The following is a 25,149-nucleotide window of genomic DNA, read 5'->3' as shown; positions in this document are numbered from 1 at the left end:
ACAGATCACGGAAGAAATTGACAAACGCCTAGGTATACGCCTTCACCCGTCAACCGCTTTCCACCCACGTACAGACGGTCAAAGCGAGATCGTCAATAAAGTAATCGAACAATATTTACGACATTTCGTTAAATATCGACAAGACGATTGGGAAAGTCTACTGCCCACAGCTGAGTTCTTGTATAACAACAAAGACCATGAATCCACGGGCATTTCACCGTTTAAAGCTAACTATGGATTTAACCCATCATTCAACAAAGTACCATCAGCTGAACAGTGTGTGCCAGCAGTAGAGAAGAGGATGCAAACACTCGCCGAAGTGCAATCTGAATTAAATCAATGTTTAGAATTAACTCAAGAGAAGATGAAAGAACAATTTGACAAAAGAGTACAACAAACACCAAGATGGGAAGTAGGAGACCAAGTCTGGTTGAACGGACGAAACATTTCGACAACTAGGCCAAGCCCAAAATTAGAAAATAGATGGCTAGGTCCTTTCTTCATTATCCAAAAGATATCAAATTCTACTTATAAATTGAATCTCCCTCTTTCCATGAAAAGCGTCCATCCTGTATTTCATGTCTCTGTACTCAGGAAACATAACCCGGATACAATACATCAACGAAAACAACCCCCAGTCGAACCAATCATAATACAGGATGAAGAAGAATGGGAAGTCAACGAGATACTAGATTGTAGAAGAAGGTACAACAAGAAGGAATACTTTGTGAGTTGGAAAGGATTTGGCAAGGAAAACAATTCATGGGAACCCGAAATCAACCTCAAGAATAGTCAAGATTTAGTTAATGAGTTTAATTTAAAATATCCCGACGCAACAAATAAGTACAAAAGGAGAAGGCGGAAGAAGTGAGAGGGCTATGCTTTTTCCCACTGGGTTTTTTAACGCAGCCCGTGGAAAGAATGCAGAGCTTGCAAGAGGAAGCTTGGGCATTAAAGGGGGGATAATGTTATGAACTGGTTCTATTTCACTTGAGTGACATATTCACATTACATGTCACAAGCTCGAGAACCATCTTATAGTTGTAGATACATTGCCTGTACAGATTTTCCCTCATCCGACAATCCACATAGGAAGACTGGTAATAGATACAAATCCTCACCAGAACTCCCTTGACCCTCGTCGCCGAAAACCCCCAAGTCTGTCCATAACAAGTATGAACTACCGTGAATCAATCACAGTCCATAAGTCAGAGATAATTCACATATGGGTGAATATTATTCACCCATATGTGAATATTATTCACCATTATTCACCCATATGTGAATATAATTCACATATGGGTGAATAATATTCACATATCAACTGTATGAACTAGCATGAATCACAGTCATCTTGTTCTGATATGCAAATTGTATTCACCCATATGTGAATATATATGGGTGAAATAATATTCACATATCAACTGTATGAACTAGCGTGAATCCCATGTGTGAATTTTATTCACCCATATGTCAATATATTTCACATAAGGGTGAATACGATTCACATGGGGGTGAATTCCATTCACATCTGCGTGAATAAAAATCACCCCCATGTTAATCGTATTCACCCATACGTCAATGTAATCCACCCTTATGTGAATTTCATTCACATGAGGGTGGATTACATTGACGTACGGGACATATGGGTGAATTATATTGACATAGGTGAAACATATTCACATATGTCATTATCATTGAAAGTGAGATGTCCCATATGTTTTTCATTCACCTCTATGTGAATTCCATTCACATATAGGTGAACTCCATTCACATAAAGGTGAATGCTATTCACGTATGCGTGAATGTAATTCTCCCTCATGTGAATAGAATTCTGGAATTCACATAGAGGTGAATGGAATTCACCCTTATGTGAATGAAAACCTTGGAATTCACCCTCATGTGAATAGAAATCACCCTCATGTGAATGGAATTCACCGTTATGTGAATGTCACCCATATGGGACATATGGGTGAATTATATTGACATAGGTGAAATATATTCACAGAGCTTTATTATCATTGAAAGTGAGATAATAAAGCTCTATAACTGATTAGTTGACAGCGGAGAAAAGAGGTAGATAAAGTACAACCTAAGATTTAATACATATATTTGAAAGCCAATCACATATGTGAATTCACATATATGTGAATTTCTATCACATATATCACCAAAGCTATAAATTATAGCTTTCACATAAGTAATTCACATATGTGTGAATTACATTCACGCATATGTGAATAGCATTGCCATTCACGTATGCGTGAAAGATTTACATATACTACATATGTGTGGATGGCATTCACATATATGTGATTGTCAGATTTGCATATGTAGTATATGTAAATCATTCACCCATGTGTGAATAGCTTTTGCGGAAATCTGAAGACAATCACACTTATGTGAAAGGTATTCACATACAAGTGAATGTGTATCAATACGTATGTAACTCTCGATCACCTATGTGTGAACTTGTGATTACATATGTCTGTGTCTTTCACATATGTGTGAAATCTATGATGGATTTCTTCCCAAACGTTGGGGTTAAAAAATTTGCATCAAACCAACCAAGGACAACGTCACTTCTCTCGTTTCGCTTCAATTCTCATCGTCTCGCACCTTCACACCTCATCAAAAGATTCAATTCTCATCGTCTCGCACCTTCACACCTCATCACAAGATGGAACAAAGCCCAACCAGTGACTCGCGAACTATGAACAAAGAAGGCTTGCGAAATCAGAACGAGGCTGCCCATGATACTACCGAGATGGATCCCTCTAACAATACTACAGCCGGTACGAAATCTGCCGAAGGCCCTACTGGCGTTCTTCTGCCCCCTCCAGCTGGAGGTTCTTACCCAAATCGCGCGGCCGCCGAAATTTTTCTCAAGAACTTCGCCAACAATAATCACTATGGATTATCATCGATTGATTCAAAACCAAGGTTGATGAAGTGGAAATGTATTCGAGGGCCAAATCAAAAGCAGATCCTCGCTGCTGCCGAAGACCCCACGATCACAATTCCAACCTGTCCTTTTCAGGTCTCAGCCAAGTATGTTGCAAGTGATACCACGTGGACAATCATCGTTATTCATGATGAGCATGACCATGGACCGATACCGAACCTCAAAGCCCCCAAACTCCCCTCTCTCACGTCGAAGCATCCTAGGAAACGAAAACAAAGGAGTGATACCATTGTTTTGGATCTAACGCGTGGTTCTGATGATGACGACACCGACCACAAGGATGCTGAGCCTCTCAACGATTATGAGATATTGATCAAAGAGTTGAAGAAGCTTGATAGCCACTCCCGACAAACGCTAATGCAACGATTCTTGCGGGATTGTCAAATTGCCAACGAGGTTTCAGATACCAGGGACCCCGTTGAACCGAAAAAGGACAAGGTTCAAACCAAGAAGGACAAAGTTGAAGTGAAGAAGGTGAGTTATATGTTGTTCTTGTGTATTTCTTTATGAGTGTATTTCTTTATGATACTCAAAGCTTGGATCAGAGGAGCTGACAATTGGAACGAATAATATCTTATTTAACATGTCACAGGCAAAATCAAAGAAAGTTAAGACCTCCACGAAATCTCCTACAGAACAAGAAGTGGAAGATAAAAGCGAAGTTGAAGATGAAAGTAAGGTTAGTGTATGATCTTCTTTATCTTGTATTATCAGTAAATTTCTCTTATTCTGAAAGCATTTACCTTTTATAGGGAAAAGGACGAGAGGACACACCGGAAAACATTATAGAACCTCAAGATCCCAAAACCGTCACCGGCAAAGAAGATCATGCCGTAGAAGCGATTCAGGAAGAAGAAACTGAAGTTTCTACCTCCAAGAAAGTTCATAACGATGAAGAACAACAACCAGATGTTCCAGACTCACCTCTCACGTCTCAAGGGGATCCTCCATCACCTGTCACTACTCGGAAACGTCAGGTGGCTCGTGTAGAGAAAGCCAACCACGCAGCTAAGAAAAGTGAGTCAGCACATGGACCAAAAACTCGTAAATCTGTCCGAGTTAATTCGGTTAGTTTGGATAAAGTAAGTGAGTCAACTATTTCCAAGTATTTAATCATGTTGCTGAGACGTCCTTTGGGGAGACAGGATCAGCCAGCAAACAAGAGAGTAAAGCGGTCGGAACCGGTAAGTGGTTTGACTGATGTGGATTTCTCTTTTAAGTTGGATGGGATCGAGCTAACATACCAATCAGTTCTCCTTACAAAACATAACCTCTGCAGCAAAAGAACATAGCGAAAAACAAAAAAAAACCAAAGAAGAACGACTCGTGAATGCCACACCAGAAGAACGTGTCTTGATTGTAAGTGTCTCACTATCTCATCATAATAATCAGCATTATTCTGACTTACTGATCCGAACAGAAATGGAGTTTTGTCAAAACTCTTCCTGTGATACTTAGGCCGTTTGTGAAGTCGGCAACCAATGTCAAAGGTAATGGTCTGTGTGCTTTTGCTTCAGTCGCGGTTTCACTGGGACGGCCGGAATCAGATGCGGTGAAGGTGCGAGCAGTGATGGCTACCGAGGTACGCAAGAACTACGAGTGGTACGAAGACGCCTTACCTAAACTCAGTGAGGGTGGTACCGACATCAGCCATATGTTAGAGATTCTTGAATCCCCCCTTAATTACGCACCACGGCGGTTGTGGTATCCAATGCCAGGTGCCTGTTGTATCATAGCAAACACTTTTAAAAAAACGGTCATCTCATACTCTGCGAATACGGTTTCTTCTTGCACGATACCTCCTTTTCTATCAGCCCCACATGGGAATACCCGACCTATCATTCTTGGTGTCATCCAAGGTACTCATTGCATCTCGCTGGAGCTTGAGTTTTCTGCCAACCTACCCATTCCTCACATCCATCCAGACTGGCGAAATTTGAGATCTCCTAAAGCCAAGGACTGGGGGACTTTTTTTTGTGAAAACATCAAGGTTTGGAGAGAATGGAGAAAGGAAAGCAATTCAATCACTGGTCCAAACTGTGAAAAGAAAGTGATTTCAGATGATGATGATATATCTTCAAAAGAAAAATGAAAAATGATGGAAATGATTAGTTTTAACTTACTTGTTCAATTCAATAATATGTTTTTTAATCTTAGCTTCAAAAGATATATATATTGGTTGGGACTAGATGTTATTTGCAAATCTTGTTCTTAATCTGTGAAACTCGTAATTTGAGTGTAGTGTTCTATATATATACCTTGTGAGATAACAAGGATCAGATTGACCTTGTTGTGATTGCCTTGACATATGGGTGGAAAGGACAAGTTGAATTTACATGTGGTGGCATGGACTTGATTCACATTCCCGTGATCAGGATTCACACCTATGTGAATTTCTTTCACATATATGTGAACGACATTCACATAGGTGTGATTATCTACGTGTGGCATTGACTAAATTCACCTATGTGTGGATGGAGTGAATTCCATTTGTGAATTCTATTCACATATATGTGAATATTCACATATGTGTGATAGAATTCACATGGGTGTGAATGGAATTCACATATGTGTGAATAGAATTCACATATGTGTGAATAGAATTCACATATGTGTGATAGAATTCACATGGGTGTGAATGGAATTCACATATGTGTGAATAGAATTCACATGTGTGTGAATAGAATTTACATGTGTGTGAATAGAATTCACATGGGTGTGAATGGAATTCACATATGTGTGAATAGAATTCACATGTGTGTGAATAGAATTTACATGTGTGTGAATGTAGTTCACATATGTGTGATGTGTTTGTATAGGTGTGTTTTTTCGGATTGTCACGTGACTCAATTAACATATGTGGGATTGGGATTCACATAGGTGTGACTTGTCATTTCATGTGGTGGCGGTGGCATTGACACAATTGACATTGGTGTGATTTGAATTTGGAATCACATGTATGTGATTGGGATTCACATATATGTGAATTGTGTGCTTTGGGTGTGTTTGGTATTTAGACGTGACAATTCACATTTGTGTGAGGGGTGCTGGTATTTGCATGTAACTCAATTCACATATATGTGATTGAGATTCACATGTGTGTGATTGGTGTGATTTGTGTCTGTATGTGACTCAATTCACATATATGTGATTCAGATCCACATATATGTGAATTTGTATCTGTATATATATATGTGATTCAGACTCAGATATACAGATTCACATATATGTGAATCTGAATCACATATATGTGAATTGCGTGCTTTGTATCTGTATGTGACACAATTCACATATATGTGAATTGTGTGCTTTGTATCTGTATGTGACTCATTTCACATAAATGGTATTGAGTTTCAGTGTGAATTTTATTGGTGACTCAGTCTTTACAGGTGGGAATCACATCCATGTGATTAGTATTCACATGGATGTGAATGCCATTCACATGGATGTGAATACCATTCACATCATTGTGAAACTGATTCTTAGCCGCAACCGTGAGTGGTTGTTGACCTTGACCAAAGGCCAGTTACGGGCTTAGATGGTCGAATAGGTGCTCTTAGCTGATGTACTGATGCGGAAAGTACTTGTAGATGTCTTTGAGTCCGACGCGTCGGGGGCGGCGGCGCGTCGGTAGGGGAGGTTCCAGACAATGTCCGCTAGGAATTGCACGTTTTCCTTCGGATAGTATCCGAAGCGTCTAGTAGACACAGGTGAAATATACCGTGGTTTGTTGAAGCATTTGAATGCCAGAAAAGTCTCAAGCCGCAACAATTCGCCCCATTCCGCATCCCCACACGTTATCGTGTTGAATTACTACTTGTCTGAAGTTCGTTGAGCGGCAGTTACACATTTTCCTTTGTTGTGGCCTGGAAACAATACTGGATTACTGGAATGGGGCTCGTACCGAAGCAAGTCTGCTCGATGCAGGTTTTGCACAACTCAGAGAGCTATTGTTTGGATGGGTACGGGGTCGTGGAATGGACTACTCTGTCCTGGTTTAAACACAATGTTGCCAAGTCGTTGTTGGCGAAGTTGGTTGCAGAGTTCGTGACAGGTTAGTGAGTGGTAATAGGTGGTACTCCAATCATTGAAAAAATATGTACTGACTCGAAGGTCACAGAGTCCGAAGGACATCCGCGCCCGCGGTATCAATCCGGCCGTATTGTTTTGAATGGCACGGGTACCACATACAACTATACCATTTTAATACCTTACCACAACAGGCCAGAGGTTATGCTTTTGGGGGACTCTTAGGTAAGGTCCGTGTCATCTAGCTTATCTCACCCATATCACAAACGCAAGAGAATGACAATTGTGATCCCTGTGTCGTTCAATGGGATCAAGACACCTTGCCCAATGATGTTACTTATCACGGTCATGGGCACATGGAGCAAAGTACAATAAATCTTTTGTTCCGGTGCTGTTGTTAACCTTCAATGTAGCTTGCCAACTAAGAATCCATACAGTCTACGGTGACCTGAACAATACTCTGAAACATAGAGATGTTAGGAATGAGCCAACACTTGGTGTATATGTCTGTATATTCAAATTGTTCTAACATTAGTCTGAATCGTGAAACCCGTGAATCACCGTGTTGACCATCTTGAATGAGCCGTTGTCGATACCAGTGCCTTGAAAGATTGTTTCTTTGCGCAGGGACCGTAATATTAAGCGCACAAGAACCCAATCAAGCCGTGTAGCAGCGCTTGAGATACTGTTAGGGTGCGCGAACACAGTGAGGCCAAAGGCCAGTCTGTTTGATCACTAATCAAGGCGCCACACAGCGCTGTGACATGGAAAAATGATTTTCTTGAGAAGGCAAAAGTCTCATTCGAGCAAAGTGAGGGTCGCGCCATAAGACTACACATGCAAAGGGACCAGACAGGTCAGTACTGACACATTTTGGCTCACTGAATCGGTGGAATCAAAGACTTTTACAGGCGAGCAGGGGATTTAGACCTGACAAACAGTTCTCAACACTCAATAATGTGACAGACGGTGGCTCAGCAGTGATCAGGAAAATAGTCAGTACCGTGGGTACTATTTCAATGGTCTGGCTCTGCACGCCGCGAATGACACAATAAATCGATATAAATTGAATGAATATTATTAAGATAGTAAGAAGAACAGAAAGGTACGCTATGTATAGTTGGACCCCGAGCGGGTAGCATGGTAGAGTTATTAAAATCTTGATCAATAGATTCTGGGCGGCTACACTTGTAAACGGGCAAAAAGAAGGGGTTGGCATGTATCCATGTCATGTGCGGCGAGACAACAGGCGTGTAATCAATGGGATAACGGGATACAAGGATTAGGGACGTTCGAGTGGGTAGAGCCTGGGTAATGACCTATATTTCTTCAGATTCAGGCGCAATCACTTTGGTGGCGTTTCTTTTGGGTTGAGCTCGTGCTCTCTTTTTGGGTGGTTGTTTTGGTTGTTCGCCGCTCGAAGCAATGGACGCAGGGGTCTGATCCGATCCTGGGAATGGGATGCTGGAGCTGGAAGCGGAAGCCGTGGCCGGAGACTTGAAAGGCGTGTTGACAGGGCGCGAACTGAACCTTAAGGCACAGGTCTTTGGTCAGAGATGCTGGCGAAGAAAGATGCAAAGATGAATGACAAAGCTTAATTAGTGGCCTTGGGTCGGTCACCAGAGACTTGACTACCGACCTTAACTGCTTTTTTGCGCCCCGCAGACTCAAGGTGGCCAGAGGTAGGTGCTACTTTGTTCACCTGTTGAAAGGTCGAGTCAGATGTGACGGAAGAGGAAGCAGTTGGAGACTTACGATCACAATGTAACGGTTTGTCTCCTCGTTGAAATCTTTAACATAGCCGTGGAATTGGCATTCACGGCCCTTTTTTACAATTTGAGGGGATCCTGCAAGATGCTTGAAAGGAGGAACACGGTATTCGACCGTCATAGATGTTGCTTCTTTTGTCTATATTAGAACAGTCAGCTCATGATATGTAGAAGCGCTGAAGGATGGAATCTACTGACCTCCGGGTGGTAGTCACAATGCTGGACAACAGCATACAAAGTAATTTTATCGGGCTCACTTGCATGACGCTTAAGGTATTGCATATGGTCTTCAACATAAAACTCGACATCAAGCACTCGACCAATACCCGTGATGCCAAGCTTATTGGCTAAGCTTTCGGAATAAGACTCTGCCGTACCAATCACTGCTCGATCAAAGCCTTCAAAAAACAACTCATCGTTGTAGGTGTCACAAGTATTGGTAGGGAAAAAGGACCCCCGCAAGAAGTACAGGTGACCCGGATGTAGCATAAAATCTTGATTGCTGAACCCCGTGGCCCTAATTTCGTAGTCCACAGTGTCATCGGGTTCGTCTCCACTGCACACAATGTTAGTTGCAAAACTGCGGAACTCGACTTTGAACTTTTGTTCTTCGGTCAGCTGCAACAGAGAGCATGAAGGGTCAGTGGGGTAATTACTGGTGCTGGGTGATCAGGACGTTTGAGACGCACGGTTTCATCAATACGGAAAATGCCAGAAAAGTAGATCCCATGACCAGTACACGGGTTGGGTTCAGACATCGCTGGTTCGAGTAACAATATGGATGTGTGATAGGGTGACTGCGACGGACTGTGAAAGATTAAAATTGCGAAGAGGTTGACAAAAAGGTTTCAAAACGTGAGGCATAGGAGGGGCAAGAGACATCAATGAGCGGATGAAAGAAATAATCATACCTGATACTGCTAGAGCAATGCAAGAGACAAATGCGAATGAACTGTGAGTGATGGTGCAGGGACTTACGCACAGAATGAGTGTTGCTTTATACTTGAGCCGTTTGGTGATTTCACGCGCCACGAGGTATCCAGCTGAACAAGCTCACAACATATTGAGCGTGGTCGTGGTTGATTTGCTAGACCGTTGATTTCACACTGGTGTATCTCAATGCCAAGACGCCTCTCCCTGAACCAATCGGAAAGAAAGAGCGCACCCATTAAGCAAAGGCACGATCCACAAACGGACAGAATCAGGATTAGCAGAGGGCTGACACAGTCACTGAGGCAAACAGCACTCAGAATGGTCTTACCCGGACAATTGAGTCAATGACAAAGCTGAAAGACCATCGATGTGCACATGTTGGAGCTTTGAAGTTGTCAAATCGCCGCCACTATGTTGTGAATGTTTTGATTCGCGAGCTGCATTACAAAGAACGACAAACATTTGAAATGGCTTGTCTTCCCGAGGATCAGCTCGATTCGGTTTCCGTGATTGGGAGACTCATGGGTGATGAGTGAAAGCCAGGAACACCAATGCAATTGCCTGCGCGCGGAGGCCAAAAGTAACCGCAGACAAAGGCCTATGAAAGAGGCAATGAGCGCTGAAAAAGCGGATACTTTAATCCTGAGCATTGGACATGCGAACTCATGTGAATCGGTGGAGACAACCGGAAGTAGGCGTGAAAATGAGGGTGTCGACAAAAGTGGCGCAAACTAATCTGTTCCTGTGTCAGCAAAAGCTGTCGAAGTTGTGAGAGGTGACCTATGTAGAACGGGTGCGTACTGGGTCAGGATGCCGGTGAAGAGGTTGGTACGGTTGGGAACGACGTAAGATGATTCGAGTAGGCGTTGATTCCTGTATGATGCTGGGATGATAGGGAAGTACCTCGTCTTGCATCAGAGAAGGAGACAATCGCCTCGTTGCAAGATGAGGGTCGAGGCTGAATGTGGAATGTTGTACGTAGTGTGATAGCTGACATGTTGAAATACGCGGAATATGATGGATTTGGGTGCGTAAATGGGGGATCAACCGGATTGGGTAGTTGATTAGGGGTGAGTCGCGTGGGATCAAGATTGTATTGTGAAGACGTGTAAACCTCGAATTCTGGAGTAGGAATTGGTAGTTTTGGGGAGTTTTGCCGTCGAACACGGTTTCCCTTTAACTTGAATGATCAATCAAAGTTGAGAAAACTCAGGTATAACAAACCAGTTATGAAAAGGGAATGTGGAGGGGCTACCCAATGGATATGATGAGCAAGAAAATATTGATGAAAATGAAATGAAGGCATAGTGAGATCACCGGAGGCGCACATGAATGGAGGTACATCAGCGCAAATGGCATTTGCCTATTTGGGTGAAAAAGGAGGACTAATACATACATGGAAGTGGTTGCAAATGGCCGTAGACAATCAGGGTTAGGGTGATGTGGAATCTTACATAAATAGATGACTGAAAGAAATAGTGTTTGATGCATAAGTAATGAATTGATTGAATGAGAAACGGACATAGCAAGAACATATAACAAAAGAGGAAATATGAGTATAGCAGTTCAATGTGAAAGATAGTTTTTGATAATCATGTACTTTGAAGATTGGTGTATGCTTATAAGACTAAGTGTTACGATAAGTAATGTGCTAGTCCATACGTTTGAGGCTTCAAAGCATTAGGATGACTTGGCTGTAATGAGAAAGTGAGGCAGAGCTGAGGAGGCCGGAAAGAGAAATGGGATGCTTGAATTATAAGGCTGAAGCGGGAAGCAAATGGTAATGCTAGGAGGGGGGAATGAATAATTTTACCAAAATGAGAGGTTGATGCCGAATACTTACTTTTATAGATTTAACCGTCAGTATAGATTGATTTTGGTGCACACTGAAAACATGAAAGAAAGCTCTTTATGCGGAAGCCAAAATAAGAAAATACGGAAGGTAAAGACATTGAAGGAGGGAAGCGGTTAACTGAAGGATAACCAAATGCAGAGGAGAAGGCTTCATGTCGAGACATAGACTCAAGAGGGGGAAAAATTGAATATAAAATGTGGTTCATGGATGGTAGGAAAGCGAATCCCCACGCCCCTCAACAGCTGACCAGGAAGTCGTCTTTACGACCAGTGGTAGCTGAAATAGTAGGGGTGGCATGGTTGGTGTAGGTTTGTAAGCTCCGGCTTTCAAACGGAAACTCAGCTCTTATGGCTAACCCTAAGGGGAGGCATAATTGCTGAGTTTTTGTTTGAAGGTGGGGGGTTTACGAATTTACATTTATTTAACTAGAGCTTAGGCGGGCGAGCCCGCCTCTAAATTCAATAAGTAAAGTGTTCATATTTATCCAAATGGCTGGAGGCTTGAGTCAGGATCAGGAAAACAAATACATGAAATATGATAAGTGTTTGGGCTAAATCATTATGCTCCATGCTCAACTAATCACATCATTTTGACGATACTCATTTCACACAAGGATCAATTGATGTAAAACACAGACACAGATGAGTTACAACTTTAATAAAAAGGAAACCCAATGAATGATGAGAAAATTAAATGATTGTTCATTTCAATCACTTATTGAAGGTATTCAAATACATTTTTGGAACTTAAAGTGAAGGGAAAAAAATCACATAACCCATACTGTTTCCTGAAAAGGATTGAACCAGACACAAACAATTAGTATACCACACTTCTGTTAAGGAAAAGTTTAAAGACAAATAAGATTCTTTTGTAAGATTAAAATTCAACTGAGCGTTGAGTCTGAATACATTATCTAAAGCTGAACCCTATGAATCAAGTTCTGAAAGACATTCTCTAAATAATTCAATTTGACATTCATAATAGTTAGATTGCAATTACAATTGATTACTTATTATTTTCCTTCATTATCATCAAACAAAGAACCCAATCCTAATAAATGCAATTTGGAAGGCAAACAAAAGATAAACTTTGCTTTTTATCCTTTTATTTTCACAAGCAAGAGAGAAAGGATGAAAACCCAGGAAAATTGCTTCATTACATAATTCAATATCCATCAAAAGCTTCAAGGATGGCCCCCTTAAATTATTTCCAAGATAAATCACTTTCTTCTCTTCATCATTAGAATGATGATAAATGAGATCATCTTGAATATCATTCAATTCCTCAGTAGAATTATTGTGTTTAGGTGCAAGAGTATAACCTGATGCAAGATGAGGTCTTTGACATCTATCATGATAAGTTGAGGCTCCTTTTGCTAATTCTATATTGATTAAAAGTGGTGAACCTGATGATTTTATACTTAGGTTTGAGAATAATGAAAGCAAGAAGAGGCGGGATAGAATTGATGAATTCAAAGCAGAACTTGGTACAACTGAATGAGATGTGACCATGTGTAGTTTACCTATCAAACAAATTTGGAAAGGTTTTTGTTTAGCAATTTGATTGATTTGGAAGAGAACTCAAGATTTGTGACGAATTACTTACCCATTCCGCAAGTTATAAACTTCCCTTCACCAAGCTCTTGATCGTTTGCAACAGCTGAGACACATTCTAAAATTTCTTCTGAAACACTTGGAGCTGATCTATCTAAATTACCTTGAATTACGCATAATGAAGAGAGAGGTGGACAAAAGTATTTTGGCAACTTTTTATGCGATTTCTTTTAATCTACTCATATCTTGAACTTCTAATGAGAATGGTAGTAAGACCGAGGTCGCATCTCCCGAGTGAACTCCCGCATTTTCGACGTGTTCAAAGACCGCATGAACAAGTAGTTTGCCTTCATGCGCCACACCATCGACATCGATTTCCTGAGCGCCAGCAATGAATTTGGTCAAGACGAATGGATGTTCAGATGAGACTTCAGCTGCAGCAGTAAGTGAGTGTTCCAAGGTCGATCGATCCCAAACCACGTTCATGGCTGCACCCGATAAAACGTAGGTCGGATCAGGACTGGATAACCAACCTCATCGGCAAATTTCATAGCTGAATCAAGCGTCGTGACTTCTACTGACTTCTACCCATTCCTGTTGATCGATGCCAGCTTGATTAAGTGTCTTTGAAAACTTGTGTCAATCTTCAGCATTATCAATCATCTCTGGATAGGTACCAAGAACCTTCACCCCATTCTCTTTCAATCAAAGTGCAATGTTTTGAGGTAATTGTCCACCCACACTAACAATCACACCTTGAGCCAATTCAAGTTCATAGATATCCATCACTATTTCAAAAAAATACAATTGATCAGCTTCATCAAAATCCGTGGAAACCGTTTCTTGATTATATTTAATCATCACCGTCTTTTTACCCATTTCTCTGACTTTACGAACACATGTCACTGTACACCAATCAAATTCTACTGAACTACCAATCCTATAAACTCCAGTACCCAAGACCATCGTTCCATTTTCATCAAATTCTAAATCATGTTCGGTAGCGTGATAAGTCGTGTAAAGGTAATTTGTATGAGCAGGATGATGCTGCTAATGTATCGATTTGTTTCACAAAAGGTGTGATTCCGAGTGATTTACGCTTAGTTCCAACTTCACCTTCAAGTTCTGAAGTCAAAACTAACGTTGCAATTTGACAATCAGAGAATCCTAATTTCTTAGCAGATCTCATCAGATCAGCATCCAGCTGATCCAAGCTATCTAATTCCTTTGATTTTTGATGACATTGAACAATATTATCCAATAGAGCTTACCAAGAAGTTGGTAATGAGACAATAAATTCCTCATGCCTGTGCGGATGAAATTGGGGACGGGGCGAGGGCCAAGTTGAGCCTGAGTCGATAATTGAATTTGTTCTTCAGCACTACACACTTAAAGCTTCTTCACCTAGACTTTTCAAGGATTTAATTTAATGTGGATTAGTTCAGAAAGTTTGATATGAACAATTTGTTGATAGAATTGAATGTGAACATCCTCATAATCTTCAGTTTGAATTTGGTTCCATGACAAGTTAGTTTTGTTTAATATTCAATTCATACATTAGGCCCTTCATTTGATGGTGCCCATAATGTTGCTCCTAATGCGGATTGATTTTAATCAAACATAAATCAAAAGATTTCCTAAAATGAAACAAAAACAATCAGATGACTTCTATGATCTCGGTCTTCAAATTAAAGGTTTTCAATCGGAACTTAAAATATTAAACTGGAGTCCTAGGAGTACATCAAAGAGAGAAATTGAATTGATGTCAATGATTTGAATTTGATGTTCAATTATTTTCTTATTTGAAGCAAAGTTTTTTGAGGATGACACTGGTTGAGTGGATGAACTGGGCAAGACGTGGATAAAGATTTTGAAATAGATGAAGAAGTAGAAACATATTTTGGACCGATTGATTCTTCTGATTGATGATGACCAAGTCGAGTCTTGAAATGTTGATGTTTTTGATAATGATGAATTGATCTTGATGACAGTAAGTTGGTACTTCATGTGATAAAGATACGTTGATTGAATAACAAAATGAATCTAAATTGATTGAAGTGATGAAATTGCAGTTCATTTGATTGTAAAGTGAGTTTGCGGAGCTGAGGAATGCTGAGGTCAATGTGCAGGGTGGTATGTCTTAGGAGATCGAATGAAGAAATAGCAGAGCGAGGGTGTATTGAGCAGAATTGATGATGGACAGTCGAGTAGAAAGCTTTACTAAACGGAAAAGCAACATTAATTTCCAAGCTCAAGACATATGAGATGTCACATTGATCAATCCTACCTGTGTAGTGATATGACAGGTCTTAACTGATAGAGTCCTAATATAGGCGTACTGGGGATTACATATGTCATCGGGAATGTTGAGGAAAATGTGTGTCAAAGGAAGCCAAGAGGAGGGGAATTGATTAGTCCGGAGGGCAGTTGAAAAATAGGCCGAGATTGGTAATTAGAGTATGACACTGGTGCCGGTAATGGACATGATAGGGGATTGTGAATTTTGAGGCATTTGGGAGGTATGGAAGCACTACCAAAAACAGTCAAAAGAGAGGCCAAGATTGGTAAGCAGAGTACAAAAGCGGGTGGGAGAAAATTACACCGGGTGGTTTACACCCATATTTTTGGTGTAAACACGACTTGGTGTAAAATTATAAATAACCCCGGTGTATTTATAATTTTACACTGACTCACATTTTTTGTAGTCTGTGTAATGTATTGTGGTGTAAGTGAGACAGTGTAAAAGTCGTGGACCCGGCGGTAACACTACACAAAATATAATATTTTCTGGGCAGAAAATTAAATTATTGATACACAAAAATATTGTGAGGCCAGGAGAAGGGCAAAAAATAAATAAAAACATGCATCTTGTTCCCTGCGGTGAGAGCTTCACTCTCCATATTTTTCCATATTTTTACAGTCTGTATTGATTAGTGTACTAACAATAAACCTTCATAATCATCCAATTACAACCTGTAACAAGCACTGAAATTTGGCTCATTAGTGTTTAGAGAAACTTTTGATACCTGAAAACACCTATAACTTTGTCAAATCTGCATCAAAACACTCGATTTTAAGTGCATTAGAAAGCTGAACTCTTCCTCTCGAACTTTCATAAGATCAAGAACTATGTAGCTAGTATGCCAATCATTCTATGGATCTCTATGTACAAATGTATAAAAAAGATGATATCTTTTTTAGCAGACCAGCATGCTGTGTGGTCCTCTTATGAACTATGTGGAGGACAATTCCAGCTTACCAATGCACCCAAAATCGAGCGTTTTGGACCGGAATTGAAAAAGTTATGAGTATTTTCAGAAATCAAAAGTGTCTCTAAACACTAATGAGCCAAATTTCAGTGCTTGTTACAGGTTGTAATTGGATGATTGTGAAGGTTTATTGTTAGTACACTAATCAATACAGACTGTAAAAATACGGAAAAATATGGAGAGTGAAGCTCTCACCGCAGGGAACAAGATGCATATTTTTATTTATTTGTTGCCCTTCTCCTGGCCTCTCAATATTTTTGTGTATCAATAATTTAATTTTCTGCCCAGAAAACATTATATTTCTTGTAGTGTAATACAGTCATTCCAGTTTTGCTTGTCCATTCCGATTTTTTATTTTTTATTTTCTCATCAATACAGGCCATTTTATAAGCATACATAGCCTTCAATCGTGATTGAAGTGTATCCAATTGAAGGGGGCTGTCCACCAATCACAATTGGTGCTGCTAACTAATCAGCACCAATCCATCGCCTCCAAACCCATCCATGGATCACTTGAATTGTCCAATCCCTTCTCTCTACCTCACCATATCCTTTGAGAATTGAGGATATCTCTCAAGATTTCATCCGTGATCTTACCCTCTTGGTCTCGACTGTAATATCCTGGCTTTGACTCAAGTAAGCTCCTTGAATGTCTTTCTCATAATGATATCAATCCTCTGATTTCTAAATATCTTCCTTATCTTTCCAGCGGGTTCAATATCCTGGTCCGTTCATCAGATACCTTCAATTTCATCAAATCGATTCCTTATCTTATTGCTGATTCAAACTATGTATGTCCTTTGACTCAGCTGAACACCCGCTGATTGAAACGATTAACTTCTTTTGACTCCCTTCTGCTTGTCAACTCTAGCTCTAGTCGTCAGTTCGGGCATTTCTACTTTGGAGACCGACCAATTCACTGAATCAAACCCAGGGGCAATAATCAATCGTGTGTCGTTGATTTGTGTTGATACTGCTGATTCATAAGTATAACTTTTTGTTGCTAATCATCAGCACTGCTATTTAACATGATTGCTCAGAGCTTCACATCGATCTGTCTAGGTCTGTGAATCTCGTATTGTTTTTTCTTGCTATGTATATGTGTCTTATTTGTATATAGGGAGTTTGTACCTGTTATCCAAGTGCTCATTATCAATGATATGAACAATTTACCTTCATCGTTCCCAAATCCCTGGTCTTATAGTCAATTTAGTTTCTGGACTTTTTCCATTGCCTATGAGTACAATGTGTCTCATCAGATCCACATTTTGATCTCAGATTGAATTTGTACAGGAAGAGACTGCATTTCAAAGTGTTGTGTATTACAATGAAAAGCTGAGGCTAGAGTAAATACAAGAAGGATAAACACTAAGAAAATGGAATTAATCTGATGGAAAACATTCAAAGCTAAGGAAGAAATGTATAAGAACGGAACTCTTAAGTTGCCCAACAAACATCTAGAGAAATTGATGCTTACAAGCTGTATCCAAAGCCTAAAGGAAGGGTTCAAAAATGAGACCAAGATCCAAACTGAACAGAAGCTTGAGTGGATTGAACCAACATTAGGGTGATCGATTGATGCCTATAATTTGGCTTCTGTTTTGATATTGTGTGGGTAGCGATCAAGACCTAGATCAACACTTTTGATAGCAAACCATCCATCTTTTCTTCTTCACCATCCAGTTGAAAATTGATTGCCGAGTGTTTATTAAGAATAGAAGTAGCTGATAAAGGTGCTCTGAATAATCCACTCCAATCTGATGAACTTCCATGGATCATAAAATTGCAAGGTAGGTCAGCATTCTTTTCAAGCTACGTTTTGATTGAGGGAGTGAACTTTACAGGATCAAATCAAGTGTGCAGAGGGTTGAATCAAAGACGGGAAGGTTCAAATCGAAGCTGAGAGGTCTGGATCAAAGCAAAGAGACCAAAATCGAAGCCTCTTGGTCAAAACTCACATGAAGGTTCCTTGGCTGTGAGGATGGACGATGAGAGATGTGATCGAGCTGGAACAATGTGTGTGAGGATGAAAGGATGATGTCGAGGACAGGTTTGTGATAATCAAGCGCTGTGGACTGTGGTCAACTGTGGTTGTTCAGACTCACGACTCCTGATAAAGCACATAAGCATATGATGTTTATGCTTATAGAATCACCTGTATTGGTGTAATAAATAAATAAATAAAATCTGATTGGACAAGCAAAACTAGATTGACTGTATTTAATTTTACCCCGGGTATTTTTGTTTTTTTTCCACCGACTTATACAGTGTAAAAATATTGAGGGGAAAATTGTCAGATAGGGCTCCGAGTTAGAGGTTTGCACCGGGTTTGTTGACACCGGGTTCCCAGGTGGAAAACTGTACGGGGTAAAAGTACCACAGTACCCTTGTAATATATAATTTTACACCTCAATGGTTTCCACCAACAGTTTGACGCATTACTTCCACAAACATATCAATTCGTCAAGATTTTGATCATTTCAAACCATGATTCAACCCGATATCGGACGTAAATACCTGATATCGAAGCCTAAAATGACCAAATAATCATTCATCATTGCCCACAAGAGTGGAAGAAGGGTTATCATGATATCATTGACACGTAAAACCAGTCCCTTCTCTTTACCATTCCTCTTTTCATTTCCCTTTTCGTCTTTTTTCAAATTTCCTATGACATTATAACATCAAATCATCAAATTACCTATTTGCCATTATCACATCCTTGTCTCATTGATCAGAATGGGTCAAAACATATCACACGACGGAGCAGACAATGCTCTAACAGATCGATTTGATTCATTGTATAATTGCAAAGATCCTCCTTCCAGTTATCAAATCAACACTATTACAAGAAAACCTTTTGATTGTATTCCAAGAACACCGCGACAAATCAGATCACAACGTTACTCGATTTCACCTATCAAGTCTCCGGAATCTGATCTAGTCACAATGACTGATTCAGATGTTGAACAAAACTTGTATCATGATCCCTCACCCCCTTCTGATACAAAAAAGAAGGTCAAGAAACGTTGACATCAAGAACATCAAGAAAAATTATTGAATGAGAATGAACCTGACTCACCTCTTGAATCCGCAAACTCTAAGGCAAAAAAGCGCAATAAGAGGAAGCATCAACCGTCCCCGGATGAGCCATCAGAGTCACCTCCACCATCTCTTTCGAAAGAAAAAAGTAAGAAAAAAAAGAAGTCGAAATCCAATTCAACATCTGAACACAATCCTGTTAGCTCTAATCCTCAACAACCTGATAGCCACGAAGCTGTTAACCGCCCACACCTTCGGATTCCCTCCAAAAAACACCAATTTGAGACATTCATCGACTATGGCTGTGTTGTCGACGAGCAAAACTACCCGATTTACCCCAATGGAGACACGGTTTTCGTCTTGGAACCCAAAGCCAAGGTTACCAACTTTGGCTATGTTGCTTGGACACACACGATGAAAACGGATACTTCCAACGAAGACTGGAAGATATTGAGATTTACCTGTCTTGGAGTGATGAAGTGCTCAAACTCTTCTTGTCGATTTGCTGGGTCACCTCCGACTGGGTACAAGATGATTGAAAAACTTCTAAATCAGTAAGTTTTTCCTTATTTATTTCATTCTTCTTGTTTGTATAAAAGACTTACCACCACTCTAATATTCAAACAGAGGCACTGTGTGTCCCATTGACGACTGTGACGGCATCCAGGAACATGTTGAATGTAATGCTAAATGTCGATTTGACGAAGAGTACAACACCGGATGGAGTATACTGCGACACCAAGGCGAACACAAGCATATTTGGCCCAATGCGAAAAAGGCAGATCCTCTATCAAAGGCAAAATTGAAAGAAATCATCATCAATGACCCAACAACTGGTCCTTTGGGTTTAAAGGTACAAGATTTTTCTTATTTGGTATATTGAACAAGTGCTGACATTAATTCCACCATAGGTTGGACGTGCTCATGTAGGAACGGCTCCTATTCGAACAGTGGTGGATATACATCCATCCTTTGGACATATTGACCGCTTAGGCTATCTTCGGCGGTATTTCCTGGTACAAGAAGGCTTGATGACTGATTCTGCGGACCCAGACGGCGGTGATAGATGGCTCCATCAACTGATTTATTGGACCACGTACGTCAAGTTCAATCCTTTTCCTTTTGATTGATCTGTATAATAATCTCATGTTTCTCTTGCCATTACCATTTTTCCAATTTCAGCAATGGAATGCGCATAGTGTCCGCCTCTTTCAATATTGAAGACATTCATTTCTCTTTCCAGAGTAATTGGATGGCCGAGGTTCTTGTACTTGAAGACAACGGCAAATCTTATGAAGGCGGCCTTTTATCCGATGTTACTTACAGGTTCTTTAATCATGGCTACCTACTGACGACTTCAATGTACTGCGAAAAACTTGAACGATTTGTACCAGTCCTTCTATCGTGGATTAATGGCCTCTCTAAAGCTCATTACAAGGTTCATTTCAAAACATTATTAGTCCAGATCAGCACGACCTCAAAAAGTGATAAACAGAAGAGAAGATTATGCAAACAAGTAGTGGATTTCTCTCAAGCTCAAAAGGTTGGATTCATGGAGGCATATATGGAAGTATTTGACGTGGATAGAGACAAAGCTCTGTCAAAGTTGCATGGCTGCAAGCAGCATTTCAGCCAGGCCATCACTCGAATCAAGAACAATCGCAACATTGTCCGATTTGATCTGAAGGTAGGTTTTTTTTTTTTTTCACTATTTGTTTCAAAATGATTGATTTCATTTGCATTTTTAGGACATTTGGGTGGAAAAATGTATGGCTTTACTGGAACCCAACACTCCGGGAAACACTCTGGACGACAAGTTTGCCAAGTTGTACTTTACATTTCCTAACGCAAAGAGATGGCTTGATTGGTGGTGCATCGCCGATACCCAATCTATGTTGTTTCCTGGTCGCAAGAGAATGCCCTTGGATGATCCGCCTTTGAATGCCGACGAAAGCGAGGAGGACGAACCTGAACCTCAACGTCGAAAAGGATCAAACAACCGCCCGGAATTGCATTCAACTACAAACGGGCAAGAGTCAATGCATAGGGTGTACTACTTACTATGGTATGTAATTTGGCTATCTTGTTATGTTTTTAATTTTTATTTTGGGTGATGCAAAGTTTTACACCGGGTGTTTTACACCCATAATCTCGGTGTAAACACCAATTTACACCAACACTGTCGGTGTAAACTCCAATAGGTGTAAAAGTATAAATACACCCAGTGTATTTATACTTTTACACCTTAACACCCGATTCCTATTATTATAAATATTCATTTTTTTAAAATATTGATTTTTTTAAATATTTACTAACATTTAACATTTTTCTTTCAGTAAAGGGAAATGTGGTGTCATTCCAGGCTTGATACAGCTTCTAGCTTTCGTGCAAAGCTTGGAACGAGATTTCCATAACACCCGGATAGGTGTTTCGATTACTTATGGTTCGTCACAAAAAAATTGGGAGGAGCTGGTCAAAGGCTTAAAGATGAAGAAGCCGACCAAACGACGCTACCTTGAAAACGACGGCCGACCTCCGGATACTACCGATGAACTTCTTGGTAATATCAAGACCAAGAGCGCTAAAGGCCGCGCTAAACAAGTGGCTAAAGGCCCAGGCCGTCCGAGGGGCTCGCAAAACATCAATCGAGCCCCCTTGACAACTTATCAGTCGTATACTAAAGGTATACAACCTGGAACTAAGAACAGGTGTTGGCAAAGTGCCACACTGGAGTCTCTCTACGCGCTATTTGGACCTCTGTGGAGCCTCAATGCTTCAGTCAACGGCACCGGTCTAGTCCATCTACTTTATAATCACCTAACCAAGCGAAGCACAGCCCAACTTGAAGGGAAAAACCTTTCCAAGTCGCTTTCAGCACACCAGAACACGATTCACAAGGCGCTCACGAAACTGTCTCCCACATCTTACATACCGGATCAATTTGCATCGGCTGACCAGTTTATGGAGAAACTACTCCATCCTGGTCCCAACTCTCTTAGACCCTTCTTTGAAATTCCGATTGTCAAGACTTACTCCTGCCCTGTGAATGCCGGCCATACTTATTCAAAATCATCTTCAATAGCTTGTATCCAGATATTTCCATATAAATTTGTCGAAGCTGGACTGTCTTACGGCGATTTAGGACAATTGATTGATCAAATGACCACTGACGGTATCTCAACGGACAGTGGTCTGGTCTGTCGACGATGTCATCCAGAAACCAAAGAAGAAAAAGATGCATACATCAATGCCGACATAGTATTGCTATCACCTGCTTCAGAAGCCCGAAAAAAAAAGGACCTCACGACTCTCAATCTAAATCAGAAGATCAATCTGTCTGATGCTAAGGCAGCACCGTTGCATCTATATTTTCTTCTAGAAGGTGTTGGAGGAATGGAGGGTGAAGCACGCGCCGAATTCCAGGACAAGACCAATTGGCCACCACGTATTATGGTTGGAGATGTTGAATACTTTATGATGACACGTGGGTATTGGGCTGGTTTTCACTATTGGTTTAAGGTAGTGCGGTCTATAGAGGGAGTTTTGGGAGTATGGCATTATGATGAGGCTCAGAATGGTGGTTTTGCTCAACTTCTAGACTGTGATGTGGCTTCAATTGGCGGGTGTGACCGCCACACCAGCTGGACATGTTATTCACGTCTCCCATTTGAAGAAGAAAAATCACAAATAGGTGATGTGATACATGGTATGATGAAGAAGTTTTCCAAACTAAGTCATTTAATTCCTTTCTCGATGCCCTCGGACAGATTCCCTGTAGGAGGTGGTCTGCCACAAGATGAAGACAATGCCGAAGCAGCCGCTAATGAAGAACACAATAACAAACATGATGTAGATTTGAAAGTGGAAGCAGAAGAGGAAGTTGAAGAACTTAAGGAAGAATCACTCAAAGATCAGGAACTCGAAGACAAAGCAATCATTGAAGAATTGACGTCAAGCCCTGTTGTTCAGCCTCCTCCTCCTCAGCATTTCAAAATCAAGGTCAAACTGGCTGCACGAGAACCAGAGAAAAACCAAGATGGTGAAGGGCCTACCAGTACGGAAGATGTGGAGCCACGTAAGTCACTTACTCGAAATCATATCTTTGTCTTCTTACTGACAGCATTTCCTTCTGATTCAGTCAAAAGGACTCAACGTTTGAAGAAGGCTATTGTTGACAAAGAACATGTTAAACCTGTAAAATCCATCAGAAAAAAAGGTGGTAAAAAACGCTGATGTGTCCTTTCCTTTTCCAATTTTTATTTTTATTTTTTTGGATTGAGTCTTTCTTACTTTTGTATTTCTAGATTTAATTATTTCTCTACAGTCATTTCTGATATCATTTTATCTCCTGATTTATCTTCTTTATATTTATTCTCTACTGTCATTGCTGATTTTATTTTATCTCTGATTTTATTTTTTGCGTCTCCTTTCTGCTTTTGTGTCTTTTATTTCTTTCTCTTCTGTTGTGATTAGAGATGGTCATTTCCCTTTTCTGTTTTATGGTTATCCCTGTTTTTCCTTATTTTTTTTCCGTCCTCATTGTTATAAATGCTGTAATTAAAAGATGGTCATTTGGTGCGAAGGTTGTGTTGGCTGTATGGGGTCCTTTTTGGTTTCCCCGTAGTCAGTGTAAAAAACCACGACATACGGTGTAAAATTCGAATCTGGAGGGTTGATTTTCAATTTCTCCACTGGGTTCTTCACACCGTGCTTTTCGGTGTAAAGGCTCCACGGTGTAAAATTCTTACACCGTAAGAGAATGTTATATTTTTGCACCGTGTTAACTTACACTGTATTAGTCGGTGGAAAAGAAACAAATATACCCGGCGTAAAATTAAATATTGCGGCCGGGTTCACGACTTTTACACTGTCTCACTTACACCGCGATAAATTACACAGACTACACAAAATGCGAGTCAGTGTAAATTTATAAATACACCGGGAGTATGGGTGTAAACCACCCGGTGTAAAAATGTACCTCCCCGTACAAAAGCGGTTAGAATAAAAATTGACGGAGACAAACTGGTAGAAACATGCCCAAATGCAAACAATGAGCAGGGGAAACGACGTCAAGTAAGTAGAAGGGTGAGGCGGGAAGTCGGATATAAAAAGGGAGCTCGTATAGGGGGAAAGTGAATCCCCACACCCCATTAACAACTTCTGAACAAGTATGTTAACCCAAAAAAAATAACAATAACTCCTGAATGAATATAATTTAAGTTGAATACCTAGATTAATCCTAAAAGACCTATATCCAGGTGCTTTTATCAAATAAATCCTTTAAATTAAATTCAACAACTAAGAGACCAATATCCAGGTGCTCTACACGAAATTAACAACTTCTAAACAAGCATGTTAAGTTCCAACAATAACCACAAATCTTGAAGTGAATCAAACTTAAGATGAATACCTAAATGACTCCTAGAAGACCTATATCCAGGTGCTTCTATCAGATAAGACCTTTAAATTAAATCCACAAACTAAGAGACCAATATCCTGGTGCTCTACACGAAATTAATAACTCCTGAATAAGTATATTAAATTCAAAATAATGATAATAATAACTTGAATTGAATTAAATTAAGCTGAAAACCTAAATCAATCCTAGAAGACCAATATCCTGGTTCTTCTATCAAATTAAACCTTTGAATTAAGTTAATGAATAAGTGAATCAATAACCACGAAATTCTTGATGATAAAATGAGTAATAATCAACTAAGAATAATAATAAGAA

General features: G+C 40.2%; 3 protein-coding genes across 3 annotated transcripts; 1 reads left to right on the top strand and 2 right to left on the bottom strand.

The window, feature by feature from the left end:
* Positions 1-8,313: 8,313 nt before the first annotated feature.
* MELLADRAFT_84435 (uncharacterized protein) lies at positions 8,314-10,158 on the bottom strand (the record flags this gene model as incomplete). The annotated part of the gene is made up of 8 exons (XM_007407766.1): positions 8,314-8,538; positions 8,634-8,696; positions 8,750-8,902; positions 8,962-9,381; positions 9,453-9,570; positions 9,675-9,683; positions 9,742-9,900; positions 10,025-10,158. The coding sequence occupies 8 exons, from the start codon at positions 10,156-10,158 to the stop codon at positions 8,314-8,316; spliced, it is 1,281 nt and encodes a 426-aa protein (XP_007407828.1).
* A 3,162-nt stretch (positions 10,159-13,320) lies between these two features.
* On the bottom strand, positions 13,321-14,293 carry MELLADRAFT_104736 (uncharacterized protein; the record flags this gene model as incomplete). The annotated part of the gene is made up of 4 exons (XM_007407765.1): positions 13,321-13,637; positions 13,683-13,728; positions 13,852-14,154; positions 14,177-14,293. The coding sequence occupies 4 exons, from the start codon at positions 14,291-14,293 to the stop codon at positions 13,321-13,323; spliced, it is 783 nt and encodes a 260-aa protein (XP_007407827.1).
* A 5,596-nt stretch (positions 14,294-19,889) lies between these two features.
* Positions 19,890-23,648, top strand: MELLADRAFT_84433 (uncharacterized protein; the record flags this gene model as incomplete). The annotated part of the gene is made up of 8 exons (XM_007407799.1): positions 19,890-19,969; positions 20,043-20,268; positions 20,327-20,511; positions 20,661-21,102; positions 21,164-21,480; positions 21,752-23,121; positions 23,194-23,490; positions 23,554-23,648. The coding sequence occupies 8 exons, from the start codon at positions 19,890-19,892 to the stop codon at positions 23,646-23,648; spliced, it is 3,012 nt and encodes a 1,003-aa protein (XP_007407861.1).
* Positions 23,649-25,149: the final 1,501 nt, after the last annotated feature.

This window comes from Melampsora larici-populina (assembly GCF_000204055.1).
Source record: "Melampsora larici-populina 98AG31 unplaced genomic scaffold MELLAscaffold_10, whole genome shotgun sequence".
Taxonomy (NCBI): domain Eukaryota; kingdom Fungi; phylum Basidiomycota; class Pucciniomycetes; order Pucciniales; family Melampsoraceae; genus Melampsora; species Melampsora laricis-populina.
Note: the sequence above shows the minus strand (reverse complement) of the source record. Positions and strands in the feature narration are given on the sequence as shown.